Here is a 16,813-nt window from a genome sequence, read left to right as displayed (position 1 = left end):
CTGATTTCTGGGATAGTAGGACTGTGAGGAGAGATTGGGTCATTTAGGCCTAATGAACAATGATAGAATGAGAGGGGACCTTATAGAAGCCTGAAAAATGTTAACAACACTCAACAGACCACATACAAGAAAAATATTCCTGATGGTTGGAAAGTTGTCAGCCATGGGTCAGAGATTCAGGATGTAGGGTGTGCCATGTGGGACGAAGATCAGAAGAAATTTCTTCACCCAGAGACTCTGCCACATTAAGCAGTGGAGGCTATATCATTAAATATATTCAAGAAGGAGATAGATATATTTCTTAATGCTCAAGGGGAGAAAGTGGGAACAGGAAACTGAAGTAAATGATAAACCATTATCATAATGAATGGTGAAGCAGGCCAGCCCCTGCTGCTTTCTAAATATATACTACTGCCTCAGCTGATTTGCTTGTTAATGAATACCATCTGGGATGATCTTTTATCTAGTGGATTGTTTGGGAAGTTCATGATATTGCATATTACCCCTGTTAAGGATGTTTCTTGCTGATCAAAGTTACTATTGTTAAACAGCATGAAATTTTAGTGGGACATTGTCTCCATTTTGATTGTAATTTTATTGAATTTGATGCACGTGATAAATAGGAGCAGATTAAAAATAGATTTTCAGTTTGCTGCAGGATTGTCTTGGACAATAATTTTCAATGACAGCACTCTTCCCCACCCTGCTCCTGCAGGCCTGAGTCTCAGCCTGAGCTTAAGTTCCTTCCCAGTGTCTCGCTGAGCCATCCAGGTGCACCAACAATTCTTGGTGGAGCCTGGATTTTGAAGCGGAAGCTTCTGCCAACACAAAGGCTGGGAGATTTACTTTCCTGTGGTATGGTAAGGGAAAGTTTGCAGTTTTGTAATCACTGAGGGACTCCAGTCTACCCAGCATCTCTCTGGGAATGATGGCAAGTACTGGCAGCTGTGACAGTAGCCACCTGTGCATGGACTGGATAATTAGCACAGTAATGCTGCTTCAGACATTTTGGGTAGCTTCATTTCTGTAATAGATTTCACTGCATTGGTACCATGTTTTTAGAGAAAAAAATAAGTGAGATAACTTGCCACTGTTTTCTGATTTTAGTAGCTCATTTTCACAAACTGTTTTTACTCATTTTTGCACAAATGTTTTTACTCATTCAGCTATTATAGTGATGTGTTTTGAATTGAAGGAGATCCTTTAGCATTTTTAATATTTAATAGCTGATCACAATTTTATTTCTGTTTTCTACTCTGTTTGAAATATGCTGCATCCCGGAATAGTTTTCATACATCAAAGTAAGGAAAGCTGAGATGGCAATATCTGTTGAAGGCTGAAAATGAAAGATAGTGAACCTGATGAAGTGGATAAACTGAAGTCAAAATTTATGTCTGCATGGCACAATGTGAAGTATGGTAGGTGATTCTTGCAAATATTTAGTGTGGACAATAGGAGATTTAAAATAAGATGGTTTAATTTCAAAGCAAGTTCACCTTGATGTCTACAGACCAGTTCCAACAAATACTTTGATGCAGTGCTGAAATAATAAACTCCATGTGGCAACACGCTTGATCTCCTGATCTGTGCCAAGTTTGGTGTTCTTAGCTGGGTAGCATGGATAGTACAGTTGGTCTCAATACTTCTGAGCATTGGAAGGGAAACATTAGCCAGGATTCCCCTTCTGAACCTGGTCCAATGATGTCTCTGGGAAATTTTCTGTGGAGGAATGGATTGAGCTTGGCTGTGACATTTCCTATGACTGAATCAGCTAACCATGCATAGTCAGGTCCACTCAGACATAACTGGGAAGCTAGTAGCTTCAATGAAATCAGATTCCATCATAACTAGTCATCTTCATGAGGGGAATGGAAGAATTGAACGAAGACAAAATCAAAAAAGACAGCAATGACACAGTATATTGATAAGAAACTACAGATCTCTGCCAGTGCTGGCTCAGTGGTAATAAAATTTTCCTTGGGATGAATGTAATGACTTTAAATCCTGCTTCAAGACTAGATTATAATACAGTACTGATTGAGTGAGTGCAATATTTTTGTCAGGTTTCTCTTTTGAAAGAAACATTGGAAAGAGGGGCCTTGACTGCCTGAGTGATTATGAAAACTTTCAATGGAATTATTGAGAAAAGAGTAGTGGAGTTTCCCAGAATTTTTGTTAACAGAACTCAACCAATGTTTATCACCAACACTTTTTAATTTTTTTTAAATTTATTTTCTGGGACGTGGCCATTGCTGGCAAAGCCAGAATTTATTATCCATCCCTAATTGACAGTTGTCAACTACATTACTGAGTCTGGAGTCTTGTATGGGTTAGATGACAGATTTCCTTCCCTGAAGTACCTTGGGTGAGATTATATGAACCAATTTGAGATTTTTGGGACAATCTGGTAGTTTTGTCATCACCATTACCCACAATAACTTTTTATTATTTGAGCTGCCAAAGTGGGATTCTAGCATATGTTGCTGGGTATTGACCCTGTAATTTAACCACCAGCAATTTACTTGTTTCTCATTGCTGTTTGTTGAGTCTTGCTGAATTCAATTAGGTGCCATATTTATAATAGTGAATATCCCCCATATATTATTCATTTGCTTTAAAAAAATCTCCCAAAGCACTTGTTTTTTTTAATTTAAAAGGAGAAATGGGATAAAGCCAGCAAATACAGGCCAGTTAATTCTGTTGTGGGAAAACTTAATGACACTAGTTCAGGATAAAACTAGTTGACAAGTTTTTAAAAAATGGACCAATGAATGAAAGTCGGCATAGATTCTTTTAATTTGTTCAGTTTTAGAACATGGAACACAGAACCGTACAGGACAAGAAAAGGCCCACAATGTTCTGCCAAACTAATGAAATGAGTAATCAAACGCCGAACTAAACTAATCCTTTCTACCTACACCGTGTTCATATCCCTCCATTCTCTGCACATTCATATGCCTATCCAAGAGCCTCTTAAACGCCTGTATCATATTTGCCTCCTCTGCCACAGCTGGCAGTGCATTCCATGCACCCACTACTCTGTGTTCCCTTTTTTAAAAAAAACTTGCCCCGCACATCTCCTTTGAACTTACCTCTGTCATCTTAAATTCATGTTCTCTAGTATTAGACATTTCTACCCTAGGAAAAAGATGCTGGCTGTCTACTGTATACTTCTCATGATCTTGTAAACTTCTATCAGGTCTCCCCTCAGCTTCTGCCACTCCAGAGAAAACAACCCAAGTTTGTCCAACCTCTCCTTAGAACACACACCCTCTAATCCAGGCAGCATCCTCGTAAACTACTTCTGCCCCCTCTCTAAAGCCTCCACATCCTTCCTATAATGGGGCAACCAGAACTGAATGCAATACTCCAGATGTGGCTCAACCAGAGCTTTATAAAGCTGCAGCATAACTTCCTGACTCTTGAACACAATGCCTCGACTAATAAAGGCAAGCATGCCATATGCCACCTTTAATCTGTGTAGCCACTTTCAGCAAGCTATGGACTTGGACCCCAGGATCCCGCTGTACATCACCACTATTAAGGGTCTTGCCATTGACAGTGTAGTGCTGCTTTACATTTGATCTCCCAAAGTGCAAGACCTCACACTTGCCAAGATTAAATGACATCTGCCATTTCTCCGCCCATATCTGCAACTGATTTATATCCCACTCTATCCTTTGGCAGTCTTCTACATAATCCACAATGCCACCAATCCTTGCAAACTTACTAACCCACCCATCCACATCTTCATCCAAGTCATTTATATAAATATCACAAACAGCAGAGGTCCCAGTGTTGATCCCTGCAGAACACCTCAAGTCATGGACCTCCAGCCAGAATAAGTCCCATCGACCACTGCCCTCTGTCATCCATAGGAATCCAAATGGCCAAGTCACCATGGGTCCCATGCATCTTAATTTTCTAGATGAGCCTGCCATGAGGGACCTTGTCAAAGACCTTACTAAGATCCATATAGACAACATCCACATCTCTACCTGCATCAATTACCTTCACCACCTCCTTGAAAAACTCAATCAAATTAGTAAGACATGACTTGGCCCACTCAAAGCCATGGTGACTGTCCCTAATTCGGCCATGGTCTTCCAAATATTCATAAATCCTATCTCTAAGAATCCTCTTGAGTAGCTTCCCTACCACTGACATGAGACTCACCAGTCTATAGTTTCCAGGATTATCCCCGTTTCCCTTTTTGAATAATGGAACCACATTAGCTACTCGCCAGTTCTCCAGGACCTCACCTGTGGCTATGGAGATTTTGGTCAAGGACCCAGCAATCTCATCTCTTGTCTCTCTCAATAACCTGGAGTATATTCTATCAGGCCCTGGGGACTTATCCGCCTTAATGTTCTTCAAGAGATCCAGCACAACCTCTTTCTTTATCTCAAAATGCCCTAGCACATTAGCAAGCTCCACACTGATCTTGCTATCCTTCATGTCCTTCTCCTTGGTAAATACCAGCTCAAATTACTCATTTAGGACCTCACCGACATCCTCTGCCTCCAAGCAGATGTTCCTTCTTTTATCCTTGAATGGTCCTACCCACTCCCTAGTTATCCTCTTGCTCTTCATGTACGTATAGAATACCTTGGGATTCTCTTTAATCCTACTTGCCAACAAATTTCCATGGCCCCTTCGGGCTCTCCTAATTCCCTTTTTGAGCTTTTTTTCTAGCTTCTTTACAATTCTCAAGGGCTCTGTTTGACTTTAGCTTCCTAAACCTGGCATATGCTTCCTTTTTCTTCTTGACTAAATTCACTACCCCTCTTGTCATCCAAGGTTCCCTTACTTTGCCATCCTTGTTCTACCTTCTTCCTGGAACACACCTGTCCTGTACTCTGTGCAGTTGGTCTTTAAACACCCTCCACAAGTCAGATGTGGATGTGCCCAAAAACAGCTGTTCTCAATTAACTCTCACTAGTTCCTGCCTAATACTCTCATAATTTGCCTTGCTCCAGTGTAATATTCTCCTGCAAGGTCCATACTATCCTCATTCATAACTATCTTAAGGAGTTGAGGTTTTGCAGTCTAGATTCTGTTGGCAGGTCCGGCATGTATGGCTGATGTCTAATTCCCCTTTAAAAAGTGGTGGTGAGTTCTGTTATCCTACTGGTGAAGGTACTGCCACTGTGGTGTCGAATGGGAAGTTTTAGGATTTGGACCCAGAGAAAAATGATTGGTGAGATATTACCAAATTAGGATAGTGTGCCTGCTGTCTTTGTCCTTCCTGATGGTAGAGGTTTTGGGTTTGGAAAGATCTGTTTGAGTAACCTAGGCCAGTAACGGCAATGCATTTAGGAGATGCTATACACTGCAGCAATGAAATAAAACGATCTGGTTGCTAACTGTGTGATAAGTGATCATTGTGAGTTTGTAAAATGTAGTATTTCAATACGTTAGGAAATACATGATTTAAAATGTTTACATTTTTAAAAAAAATAAAATCTCATGTGAACTATATTCAGTTTAAATCATAAAGCATCCACACGTTTTTGATTGGTGCTGTCTATTAAAATAAAGAGTCAGTAAACATTCAGAGTGAAATTTTTAAACAAAGCGATTCATACCAAAGCACAATCTGGAACACATCAGATTACCACACGTGCATACTTTGTAGGAGGAACGTTGTAAAATGACTTGTGATGGGAGCTTTCTTTCCCCATGCCTCTCTAAGTCAGGTTGTAAAACCAAACTTAGCATTAGTCACTTTCTACAGTATCAACTGACTCTGCACAGACCAAGAGTGGTAATTGGTGTGTGATTGAATTCCACGCTAGGCAGCACAATTACTAACAGCTAGTGGGAATAACTGCAGATATTTTGCCTGGTAAACAAAGTTTTCAACAAGTGATTCAAGTTGGTTGCTTTGCTATAGCTAATTCAATTTAATGACATCTTTAAAAAAAAGCTGATGGTGCTAACACAAGAAATGATCTATATAACTTGTCTTATCTCAGTTTTAAAAAAAAGTTTGCTGCACTCATGCACACTTTCCCTCCCACCCCCTCCCCTCGAATTGTATTCATGAAATCTTGGATGCTAACTGCGCAGGTTTTTGCCAATGGCAGTTTTTAAAAATTGAAACAATGGGCTTCTATACATTATTTGTCAGTGCAGCCTTTTTTAAAATCTGTGGAAATAATGGGAAAATGTCCCATGAAATGCTATGTAGTGCTGCTTGCGAATAATACCCTTCTCTGTCTTCTATCCCTTCAGGCTGGGTTGTGAGAACCAAAACAAAGTTTAGTAGAAACTCGCCTGTCTTTTTTGCTGGGAAAAATGCTATCATTTCAAGTCAGAGGGTAAGTATAAATGCTTGCTGTTGATTTACTTCAGATACTTGACTCTTTTCACTTAGAATGCCTGGTAGGAAGAGGAGCTTAAAGCTGATGTGGGTTACACATTCTTCTAATTCTGGGACTGGATTTGAATATAACAGGATAACATAAAACAGAAAATACTGGAAGTAGTTAACATGTTGATCAACCCCCTAAAAGTAAAAGGCGGCATTACCAGCATAAATATTCTGAGAACCAAGCTCCACCTGAAATTTTAATCAATCTTTTTTTGTTGTTGTTGATTGAGTTCCTTCGTTTTTTCTGTTTTTGCTCCTATTTATAATTTTCTTTTTAACCTCCTATAATGAATACCCATGTTTCTTCTGGATTTTGTCTTGGGCAGTCCCTAGAGATTGTGAAAGACTGGCTTCCACTTCATTTCTATGAGATCTGAGTTGGTTGATGTGGCCAGTGTGGGACCTGCAGTCTCTGCCATAAGTGCAGCAAGAAGTGACAGCTGGTTGGGTAATTCTGGAGATGGTGTATGTGGCACCCTGGACTTCTGTGTGCTCCCGATGAATTGATTTGGGGTTCTCAGTGCTGTCCTCAAAGTTGTTCCTTCATTTTGAGTGGTTATGGCGCAGGGATATTATTCTTTTTCAATGCTTTGAGAATATATTTGAATTGTTGTCTCTGTCCACATGGCAACCCAACCTCTTGCTATGATGGAGCTTAGAAATGAATCCCTATTTTGAGAGTCTGGTGTCTGACATGTGAATTATACAGCATGCCCATTAGAACCAACTGAATTTAATTAGGGCCTCAGTGCTAGGGGTGTTGATCTGGGAGAGGATGCTGATGTTGTTTTGCTTATCCTGTCTGTCAATTGAAGGAAGTTGTGGAGACAGTATTGGCAGTAGCCCTCCACTGCTTTGAGGTGATTATTATAGGGATTGTTGTCTAAGATGTTTACAGAAAGGCAGCTGCTGTAGTGAGGGCCATTGCTGAGAAGTTTACAGGAAGGTAGGGATCACTCTTTCCCATTAGACCATGAGCTTTGTGCTGGGTTTGAGTTGGTCTTCAAGTATCCCTTTCTTGAGACACCCAAAGCCTATGCTGGTGTAGTAAAGATGCTATGAATTTCATCATCAATATTTCATCCTGGCCTGAAAATATTTGAATCAGATGTATTATCACTGCTATGACATGAAATTTGTTGTTTTACGGCAACAGTACAGTGCAAAGACATAAAAATCTATAAATTACAAGACAAATAAATGGTGCAAAAAAAGAAATAGTGAGGTTGTGTTCCATGGGTTCATGGATCATTCAGAAATCTGATGGCAGAGGGGAAGAAGTTGTTCCTGAATCATTGATTTTGGATCTTCAGGCTCCTGTACCTCCTCCCTGATGGTAGTAACGTGAAGAGGGCACGTCCCAGATGGTGAGGGTCCTTAATGATAGATGCCACCTTCTTGAGGCACTGCCTCTTGAAGATGTCCTCAATGGTGGGGAGAGTTGTGCCCGTGATGGAACTGGCTGAATCTATAACCCTGTGCAGCCTCTTGCAATCCTGTGCATTGGAGGCTTTATACCAGGCTGGGATGTAATCAGTCAGGATGCTCTCCACCGTACATCTCTAGAAATTTGTCCATGTGGAATCTTTCCATTTACTTGGTTATCTGAATGACTTGTGGCAGAGAGATTTAGAAAACTTCTCATTTTGGTTGACTGTCCTGAATCTTACTCAACATGGTAAAGGTGTATAATGGAGCATCAATGCAGCCTTTCACGCTATAAGTAGGATTTATTTAATCTGGTTTTCATAGTAGGGGAGTGTCATATTAAATACTGATAAATCCTGGCATAATCTTTGAAGGTATTGTTTAGCAGCAGCCAAGGAGTAAAATTTGTTGTTGTTTCTACTTCAGAATTTCTTTTCAAAACAAAGTACCATTTAAATGCAGTTTTTTTTTCATTTGGGATTTGTATTGTGCTTCCAGTGGATCTTGATAACATTTTTTTTAAATGGTGATTTTTATTTCAACTTGGCTGGAAGAAATAATGAACAATTGTTCATTTTAAAAAAAGCTTGTAATCTTCTATACCCAAGATGACTTTTAAAGTAATTCAGTGCACTTTATTTGTGACTTAATGTCAGAGCTACCAGCATTTAGTTGGATTGCATTATCGTGGTATCCAGTTCTAGCCACTGAGTGGCACTGTAGGAAATAAATTGCACCAATTATCCACAGCACTACCCTGTGGCTAGTACTCAATATTACATTATCACTTTTGATATTCGGTGTAACAAGAATGTGTTGTATCCATCAGTAATTTATGGGGTTAAAAAAGAAATTTATATGTGTAAAAGGGTTTAACCAAATTGAAAATCACTTTTCATTGGGTGCTTTAGTTTAAAAATAAAAAAGACCCAGTGCTGGGACAAAGGGCCTGTTCCTGTGCTGTACTGTTCTACGTTCAAGTAGAAAAACTAGAATCTAAGTAATTGAAGTGAGAGAGCTGAAAGTCAGTGAGTGATCTGAAAATCTAGGAAATTTCTGTAGTTTGAACGAGCATTTCAAATTGCTGTCTGCTTTCCTGAAAATACTGACTGTATAAAGCTAGAATGTCGCTTTTGCAATAAACTGTCAAAAACTCATCCAAATGAATATTCTTCATGTATTAGCCTAGATGGTGAGTGTTGGAAGACAGTTTGGTTGTTTAAGGGCTGTAGCCAAAAAAAAACTATAAGTAGATAATGCAAGGATAATTAGGATACAAATCAAGCATAAGGCAACAAGAATTGAAGCTAGGCATTCCAGCATGACAAGAGGAGAAAGTGAAGCAGGAAAGTGAGATTTGCAACTGGAATCAACGAGGGAAAACGTTTGAATAAGGTGAAGTCGAGAGCTCAAGGGGAAATTGATGAGAGTTAAGGACAAAATCTGCGAGAAAAGATTTGGGGTGGGACAGTGAAACCACGTATCCTTTCACCCCTTAACCCCTCTTCTCTCTTAAACCTGGCACACAGCAAACCTGTTTTTTATGCAAGTCACATTGGGTCGTGCAAGAAATAACATGGGTTTAATGTAAAATAGATAGCAGGATATAATATCAAGAAATGATTGGATGCTTCCCAGCTGATGTATATTTACTCTGGAATTAGATGCACAGTAACCACACTGTTCTTGTTCAGTTACGCACTGGCATTCAGTTTGAGAAGGAGGGGAATTCCTCCCTATCCCAATTTGGTTAATTATTGCCCTATCAATCGCCTCAATCTAATATGGCGCCATGTGGGAGTCGATGGAAACCACTGGCATCCTTGGCTACCATGTTTCCACTATGCTTCTTTGGTTCAAGGAACTTCAGTTTCTAGTCTGAGCTGGAATTCAAACTTCAGACATTGTGGTGCATCAGGGAGGAGGAAATATTGTTCCAGGAGGCAGCCACATCTCTTAGACTAAGTACTGTGCATTTGGTCAGTCAAAAGCTAAAGGAGGGTTTGGGAGGTGGGTATGAGAATCCAAAAGTTAGGGTTGCAGGAGTCTCTGCCCTTGCGCTTGTCCAACAGATATAGGATTCTTGCAGCCTATGTGGATAAGATCAGAGACAGATGAGCAAACTGACCACATTTTGTACGGGGGGGGCTTTGCATTGGAGTAGTGTAAAAGCGTTCAGTGGTAGTAGGAGATTGTTTAGTTAGGGGTATAGATAACATTATCTGCAGTTGCAAGCATGAGTCTTGAAGGATGTGTTGCCTACCAAAGTAAGGATATCTTATGGGGAGGGGAAGATCCAGTTGTTGTGATCCATGTGGAAAGAAAGATGGAATAAGAAAGGCGATTCTGTGGAACCCGTGTAAGCAGCTAGGGTCCACGTGAAGAAGCAGAAAATATGTTGAGGTCCTGCAAGCAGAGGTTAGAAAGCAGGACTGTAAAGATAATAAATTTCCTGATTTTAAAACAAGTGCCATATACTGACACACTAAAGATCTGTGCAGACCTACTGGCTGGAGTATTTATGGACTTCTGCGGTCTGAAGTTCCCACCTGCTTCAAAAAGGCATCTATTGTACTGGTGCCCATGAAGAGTGGTAACCTGCCTCAATGACTACATCCGGTAGCGCTTAAATCAACCATAATGAAGTGCTTCGAGAGGCTGAATATTGGTGCAAATTAACTCCTGCCTTGGAGATGACCTGGATCCACTCCAATTTACCTACCACCACATCAGATCAAAAGCAGATGCGACTTCTCTGGCTCTTCACTCTGCTCTGGACTATCAGGACAACAGGAACTCGTACGTCAGGCTGCTGTTCATCAACTACAGCTCAGCATTCAACACGATCATCCCATCTAAACTCATCATCAGGCTTCAAGACCTGGGCCTCTGTACCTCCCTCTGCTATTATATACTCGACTTCCTCACTGGCAGACCTCAATCAGTGAGGATTGGTAACAACATCTCCTTGCTGATCATCAGCATGGGTGCGTCTCAAGGTTCTGCTTAGCCCCCTGTTCTACTCTCCATACACATGTGACTGTGTGGCTAAGCGCAGCATCAATGCCATCTTCGAATTCGGCGATGACACTACTGTTGTTGGATGAATCACAGGCGGCGGTGAGTCAGCTTCCGGAGCAAGATAGGACACTTGATTGAGTGGTGCCGCAGCGACAACCTCTGGCTCAATGTCAGCAAAACTAACGAGCTGATTGTTGACTTCAGGAAGGGAAAGGAGGGTGAACATGTGCCAGTCCACATTGGGGGATCAGAGGTGGAGAGAGTCAGCAGCTTTAAGTTGCTGGGCATTAGCATATCGGATGACCTGTCCTGGGCCCAGCACATAGATGTAATCATAAGGAAAGCGCACCAGCGTCTCTACTTTCTTAGAAGGTTAAGGACGTTCAGCTTGTCACGGAACACTCTAACAAACTTCTACAGATGTCCTGTTGAAAGTATTCTGACTGGTTGCGTTGGCAGTTGGAATGCGCTGGAATGCAAGAAGCTACAGAGAGTAGTGGACTCTGCCCAATACATCACAGGCACATCCCATCCCTGCCATCGGTAGTTTCTACAGGAGGCGCTGCCTCAAGACAGCAACATCTATCATCAAAGACCTTGACCATCTGGGCCATGCCATCTTTTTGCAGCTACCATCAAGCAGGAGGTACAGAAGCCTGAACTCCCACACCACCAGGTTCAAGAACAGCTACTTCTCTTCAACCATTCAGTTCTTGAACCAACTGGCAAAATGCTAATTACTACAGTTTAGCAACACTATGATCACTTTGCACTAAAATAGACTTTTTTTTTGTTCTAATTATGTTATCTCTAGTAAAAATTGTGTATAGTTTATGCTTAATTTATGTTTTTCTTGTGAATGCTGCTTATATGCCTGTGATGCTGCTGCAAGTAAGTTTTTCATTGCACCTGTGCATACATGTACTTGTGCAGATGACAATAAACTCGACTTGACTTGATGAGTACAGAAATATGAATATAGAACAGATGAATGGTTGAAGAGAGAAAATGTAGGAGGGAGGGATTTAGATTTCTGAGGAACTGGGGCTATTTCCGGGTGAGGTGGGATCACGACAAGCCAGATAGACTCCATTTCAATGGAACTGGGTCACTTCGTTTGCGAGTGCTGTTGTGGAAGATTTAAACTAGCATAGCAGGGGAATAGGTACCTGAGGATATAATTAAAAGGAGGAAAAGTTAAGGTGGAGATAGAAGTTGGGCGTTCAACTAAAATGGTATTGAGGAAGGCAAAGAGAAAGGAAAAGTCAATAGGGCAGGGTAATGACAGGAAAAGTTATCCAAATTATTTCAGGAAGGGGACTTTTAAGAGATACAGCTGGGTACTTAATATACAGGCATATTTGATATTTCAGAAGTATTGACAGAAAGGAAAAGGAGGTGGGAAAGCTCTGTTAACAACGGATGAGAGGTGAGTGTTCATTGCAAAAATTTAACAAACACATAGATAAAAGGATAAATAGAAATATTTGGATTTCCAGAAAACATTCAATCAAGGAGCCACATTAGTTCTGATACAATCAGAGAAAAAAAGTTACCTGAAATTGTTGAATTCAGTATTGAGTTCTGAAGGCTACATTGTGTATTGGAGGAAAACTGGGTGCTGTGCCTCGAGTTTATGTTGGGCTTCTTGGAATACCAGACTGCCAAAGGCAAGAACATCAGAATGGGACGGTGAATTAGTGACAAGCAATAGAACTTCAGGGTTACTCTTGCTGATTGAATAGGTTGTTCCACAAAGCGGTCACCCAATTGGAAAAAGTCTAAGTGAATCGCTGCTTCACCTGGAAGGATAGTTTGGTTGTTAGAAAGTGAGGAGGTAAAAAAAGGGAAGTGTTGCATCTGCTGTGTTTGCACAGGAAAGTGCCATGAGAAGAGGAATAGTTAATAGAGATGAAAGAACAAACCAGGGAGTCTCGAAGGCAACGGTCCCTTTGGTTGGGTGGGAGATGGGAGAAAATTGTCTGATGCTGGAATGTTGTCAAAGGTGGTGAAAATTACAGAGGAGGATTGGTTGAATGTGGAAGCCGGTGGGCTAGAAGGTGGGGAGAAAATGGAACCCTGTCCTTGCTCTGTCTGGAAGGAAAGGGAGTGGAAACAGAAGTGTAGGAGATGGTTGAGGAACCTGTCAATTATGCTGGAAGGGAGAAGCTATGGTTAAACTTCTCGTGCACTGCCCCCAAGAAACTTCAAATACAATTCATCATCATAACCCAAATTACAACATTAGAATTCTGAATGGGAAGCTTAATGGTGAGATTAATGTCTATAACATTTGAAGTTACTGGTGTTACTTTTTCTGTGGCACAAAAATTAAGCCCTTGTGTAATTAACATTTTATAAATTTCATATTACATAAAGCTACTATATTAGCAATGATTTTATCTCTCTTTTCCTTAATTCTTCATTGTGTACTATATTGAAGAAGTTTTGTATTATTGGAGGTGCCATTTTTTCAGAGCAGTAACTACACTTCGAAAGTGATTCTTTGACTGGCAAGCACGGTACTGTGCCTTGTGTATACACAGTGTTGCATAACGTAATATTTTTCCCCTTTTCAGTTTCTACTGTGCTTCGATAGTTCATTGTGGTATGGGGAAGGAAAGTATTGGCATATTGCTGTGATCCAATATTAGCCTATTGAAAGAAATATTTTAAAAAAAAATTCTCCCCAAAAATGCCTGCAAATTGCTTGAGTGGTATATATATATATAAATATGGACAAGAATCATCTGCATCTTAAAGCGTATTCATCTATTCATCACCTGTAACAGGGTCTGCAACAATAAGCTTAAGCAGAGCTCCTAACAACAGTGGAGCGTTATTCCTAATGCGAAAGCATCCAAAGCAGAGGGATTTTTCTGGTGTTGGTAGACTACCAGATTGCAGTCTTTGAATAAAGGATGTCAGAGCTTCTCCAGGTTGCTGGATGTTCCTGCTGTTAAGTGGTAACTAGAACCCCTTGAGTCTTGTATTGAACATAGGCAACCTTTTGTGACTCTGTACTTTGGGATAAATGAAAGTCTTCAGGACAAAAAATACATGAGGAAGGAGCTGCAGCGAAAACATCAAAAAACGCTAGGGTTTTGAATGCCATGTTCTTCCCAAGTTATTCCCTGATCAATGTTGATGTATGTGAAACACTAAAACTTCTGTTAGCTATTTTTTTCATATTTTGTAGTTTTCAGTCAGTCATATTAAAATATGGAATGAGAGATAGCACTACAGCACACTAGCATCACTCTTTTTATAGAGCAAATCAAGAAAGCCTCCATTTGAGCCATTTACTATATTGAAGGATGTGCATAAATACTGGTGCTCAGAGATAATCAAACCAATCTCAAATGTTCAACCATCTTCATTGAGAAGGTAGACTTGCACTTCTTTAATGTCCTGTATGACTCTGCTACATTCCAAAGCACTTTTGAAGTGTGGTCCTTGTCTGTTCTCCACAGAATAGAACAAATTACCTTTTCCGTTATTGTCAGGTTACTGTAACGAAGTGTTACAGGGATTTAATTTTAATTTTATTTTCATTTTCTGTCATGTTCCAGGAATAGATGAGAGTGCATCAGGCTGCACAGATGCAGTTACAAACACTGAACTGATTTCAGGTAACGTGCATCAGTTCCGTAAGGACTTCATCACTAGGATTTGGCTAACATACCGCTGTGAGTTCCCACAGTTAAAAGGATGCACTCTCACAACAGATTGTGGCTGGGGCTGCACCCTGAGGTCTGGTCAAATGTTGTTAGCACAAAGTCTTCTGCTCCATTTTCTTGGTCGAGGTGAGTAACACTTTACTGTTATTGTTTTTACCTGTACTACATCAATGCACTCTGTACTAACTCAATGTAACTGCACTGTGTAATGAATTGACCTGTATGATCAGTATGCAAGACAAGTTTTTCACTGTACCTCGGTACAAGTGACAATAATATACCAATACCAGTTTGATTTGTGTCAATGATGACTAGCAGTGCTGTTTTAGTAGCATACTAAAATGCTCACTGTCTATATGCAATGTACTGTCCACATCAACAATGTGTCTGGCTTGATCACTATTTGTGCCACGTTAGCTGATTTGAACTTCAGCGGTAATGGGATGACAACATGGATGGGAATTAATTGCTATTCACCGTCTGGTGAGTTTCCTGAAAGTGCATGTCAATAGGACAATAGTGTGGACGTGGTGAGATTTGGCTGTATAGACTGGCCAATTGGTTGAAGTACCAGAAGGAACAAGGCATCATGCCGTAGAAAGAATCCAAAGCTTTCAGATCAAGCTGGAACCAGAGAGACCATTCAGTGGGAAAGAGGAAAGTCAAGTATCATTAATCTATTTAACTGTAACTCCTGCATCCTGATTCTATGCTTTAAATTTTTGCTGTTATAAATATATCTTGTGGTACAGATAACATGATATTTTCTCCTCCACAGCTGTTCTCCAGTTGCATTCTGATATCTGGCAGGAAGGTCAAGAATGACCTAGTTTTGTTTCGTTTCCAGTGCTAATCACACTTGTGTTCGGGAGTCATTGGTCAGCAGTGAGGACTGGGAAACACAGGATGACTTCTTCCTGGAATACTAACACTAATTGACATTTCCTAGATAAAAAATTAATTTAATTTAGGAAATGATGACTGCACTATATCAATGAAGTATTTGCCTGCAATGCTAATGAGAGAAGCTCTGAATATTTCTCCCTAGCACCCCTGCTCTCTCAAAAAATTCTAATTGATGGGTTATTTTCCTTTGCAGATTGGGTCTGGGCAGACGTGCCACAAATAGTTCCCTTGGAATCTGAGTTATTCAAATCCAAGACATCCGAGTCTGATGATGATGCAGGTTTTACCTTCCTGCCACCTTTAGAAAAAGCACTACAGGACACAAGTGAACAACCGGACTTATCAAGTAATGAAAAACGATCTCTAAATCCAGTCAGTACAACGGATGAGGATGAAAAATTGCACAGAACTATAATCACTTGGTTAGGGGACAATCCAGCAGCAACATTTGGAATACATAAACTGATAGAGTTGGGTGAAAACTCTGGCAAGCGAGCTGGGGATTGGTATGGCCCATCTGTAGTTGCACACATTTTAAGGTGAGTGGACATTGCAGGCTTTTTATTGAGAAACTTGGTGTGGGACACCTATTAGGGCTTAAGAATGAAGATGAAGACCAATGAATTCCAAATAATTTTGATATACAAAGTTCAAATACCCAATTGTGTGATTATTCTTGGTTATTGCACTCTGAGGTTTTAGAAATGAGGCAGTGAGCCTGTAAGTGATACATTTGATTTAAACCAGGGACAAAAATTCAGAGGAACTATTGTGATGAGGCTTAAAAACGAAAGAATCAAGTATTAACCAAATGTTTTTTTTAAACTTAATATTTTAGGTAAATTTCTTTTGCCTTGTCCACTTGCCCAGATAACTGTAGCCAAGAGAATTGGCATGTGCCATTGCCAGATGATACCATGTTTCATTTCTTTCTTGTGATCATTCTCCTGTAGAAGCTGAATGTAATTGGGTTCAAGTGGTACTTGTTCCTGCCCGAAAGAATTGCTTCCAGTTCAGTTTAGATCATGCATTTTATTCCCTTTTTAACATTTTCTTTTAATTTATGAAACAACTTTACCATAATAATCATACAAGTTTTGTTTTAACTTTAGTTGAAATGTGGATGAGACCTTGTGTTTTAAAGTGCTACACTTCTACTGCTCCTATAGTGTTGTATATTGCTTCAGGAGGAAGGAATGACAATGTATGCTCAAACTGGGTTGATAGAGTCAGAGTTGTACAGCATAGAAACAGGCCCTCTGGCCCACTACGTCTGTATTGACCATCAGGCCTATCTATACTAATCCCACTTAATTCCAAATTTCTTGGTCTTTCTCATTCAAGTATCTGTCAAGATGCATCTTAAATGGTGTTGCTGTTCCTGCCTCACCACCTCCTCTGG

At 40.2% G+C, this 16,813-nt stretch overlaps 1 protein-coding gene across 1 annotated transcript in view; it reads left to right on the top strand.

The window, feature by feature from the left end:
• atg4c (autophagy related 4C, cysteine peptidase) overlaps window positions 1-16,813 on the top strand; it is a 62,656-nt gene that overhangs the window by 8,992 nt on the left and 36,851 nt on the right. The window contains 5 exon segments of the mRNA XM_052011702.1: window positions 1,287-1,418; window positions 6,238-6,296; window positions 6,299-6,323; window positions 14,398-14,631; window positions 15,605-15,950. Of these exon segments, the coding sequence (XP_051867662.1) occupies window positions 1,343-1,418; window positions 6,238-6,296; window positions 6,299-6,323; window positions 14,398-14,631; window positions 15,605-15,950 (740 nt within the window). The 5' untranslated portion in view covers window positions 1,287-1,342.

Source organism: Pristis pectinata, chromosome 3, assembly GCF_009764475.1.
Source record: "Pristis pectinata isolate sPriPec2 chromosome 3, sPriPec2.1.pri, whole genome shotgun sequence".
Classification (NCBI taxonomy): Eukaryota; Metazoa; Chordata; class Chondrichthyes; order Rhinopristiformes; family Pristidae; genus Pristis; species Pristis pectinata.
Note: the sequence above shows the minus strand (reverse complement) of the source record. Positions and strands in the feature narration are given on the sequence as shown.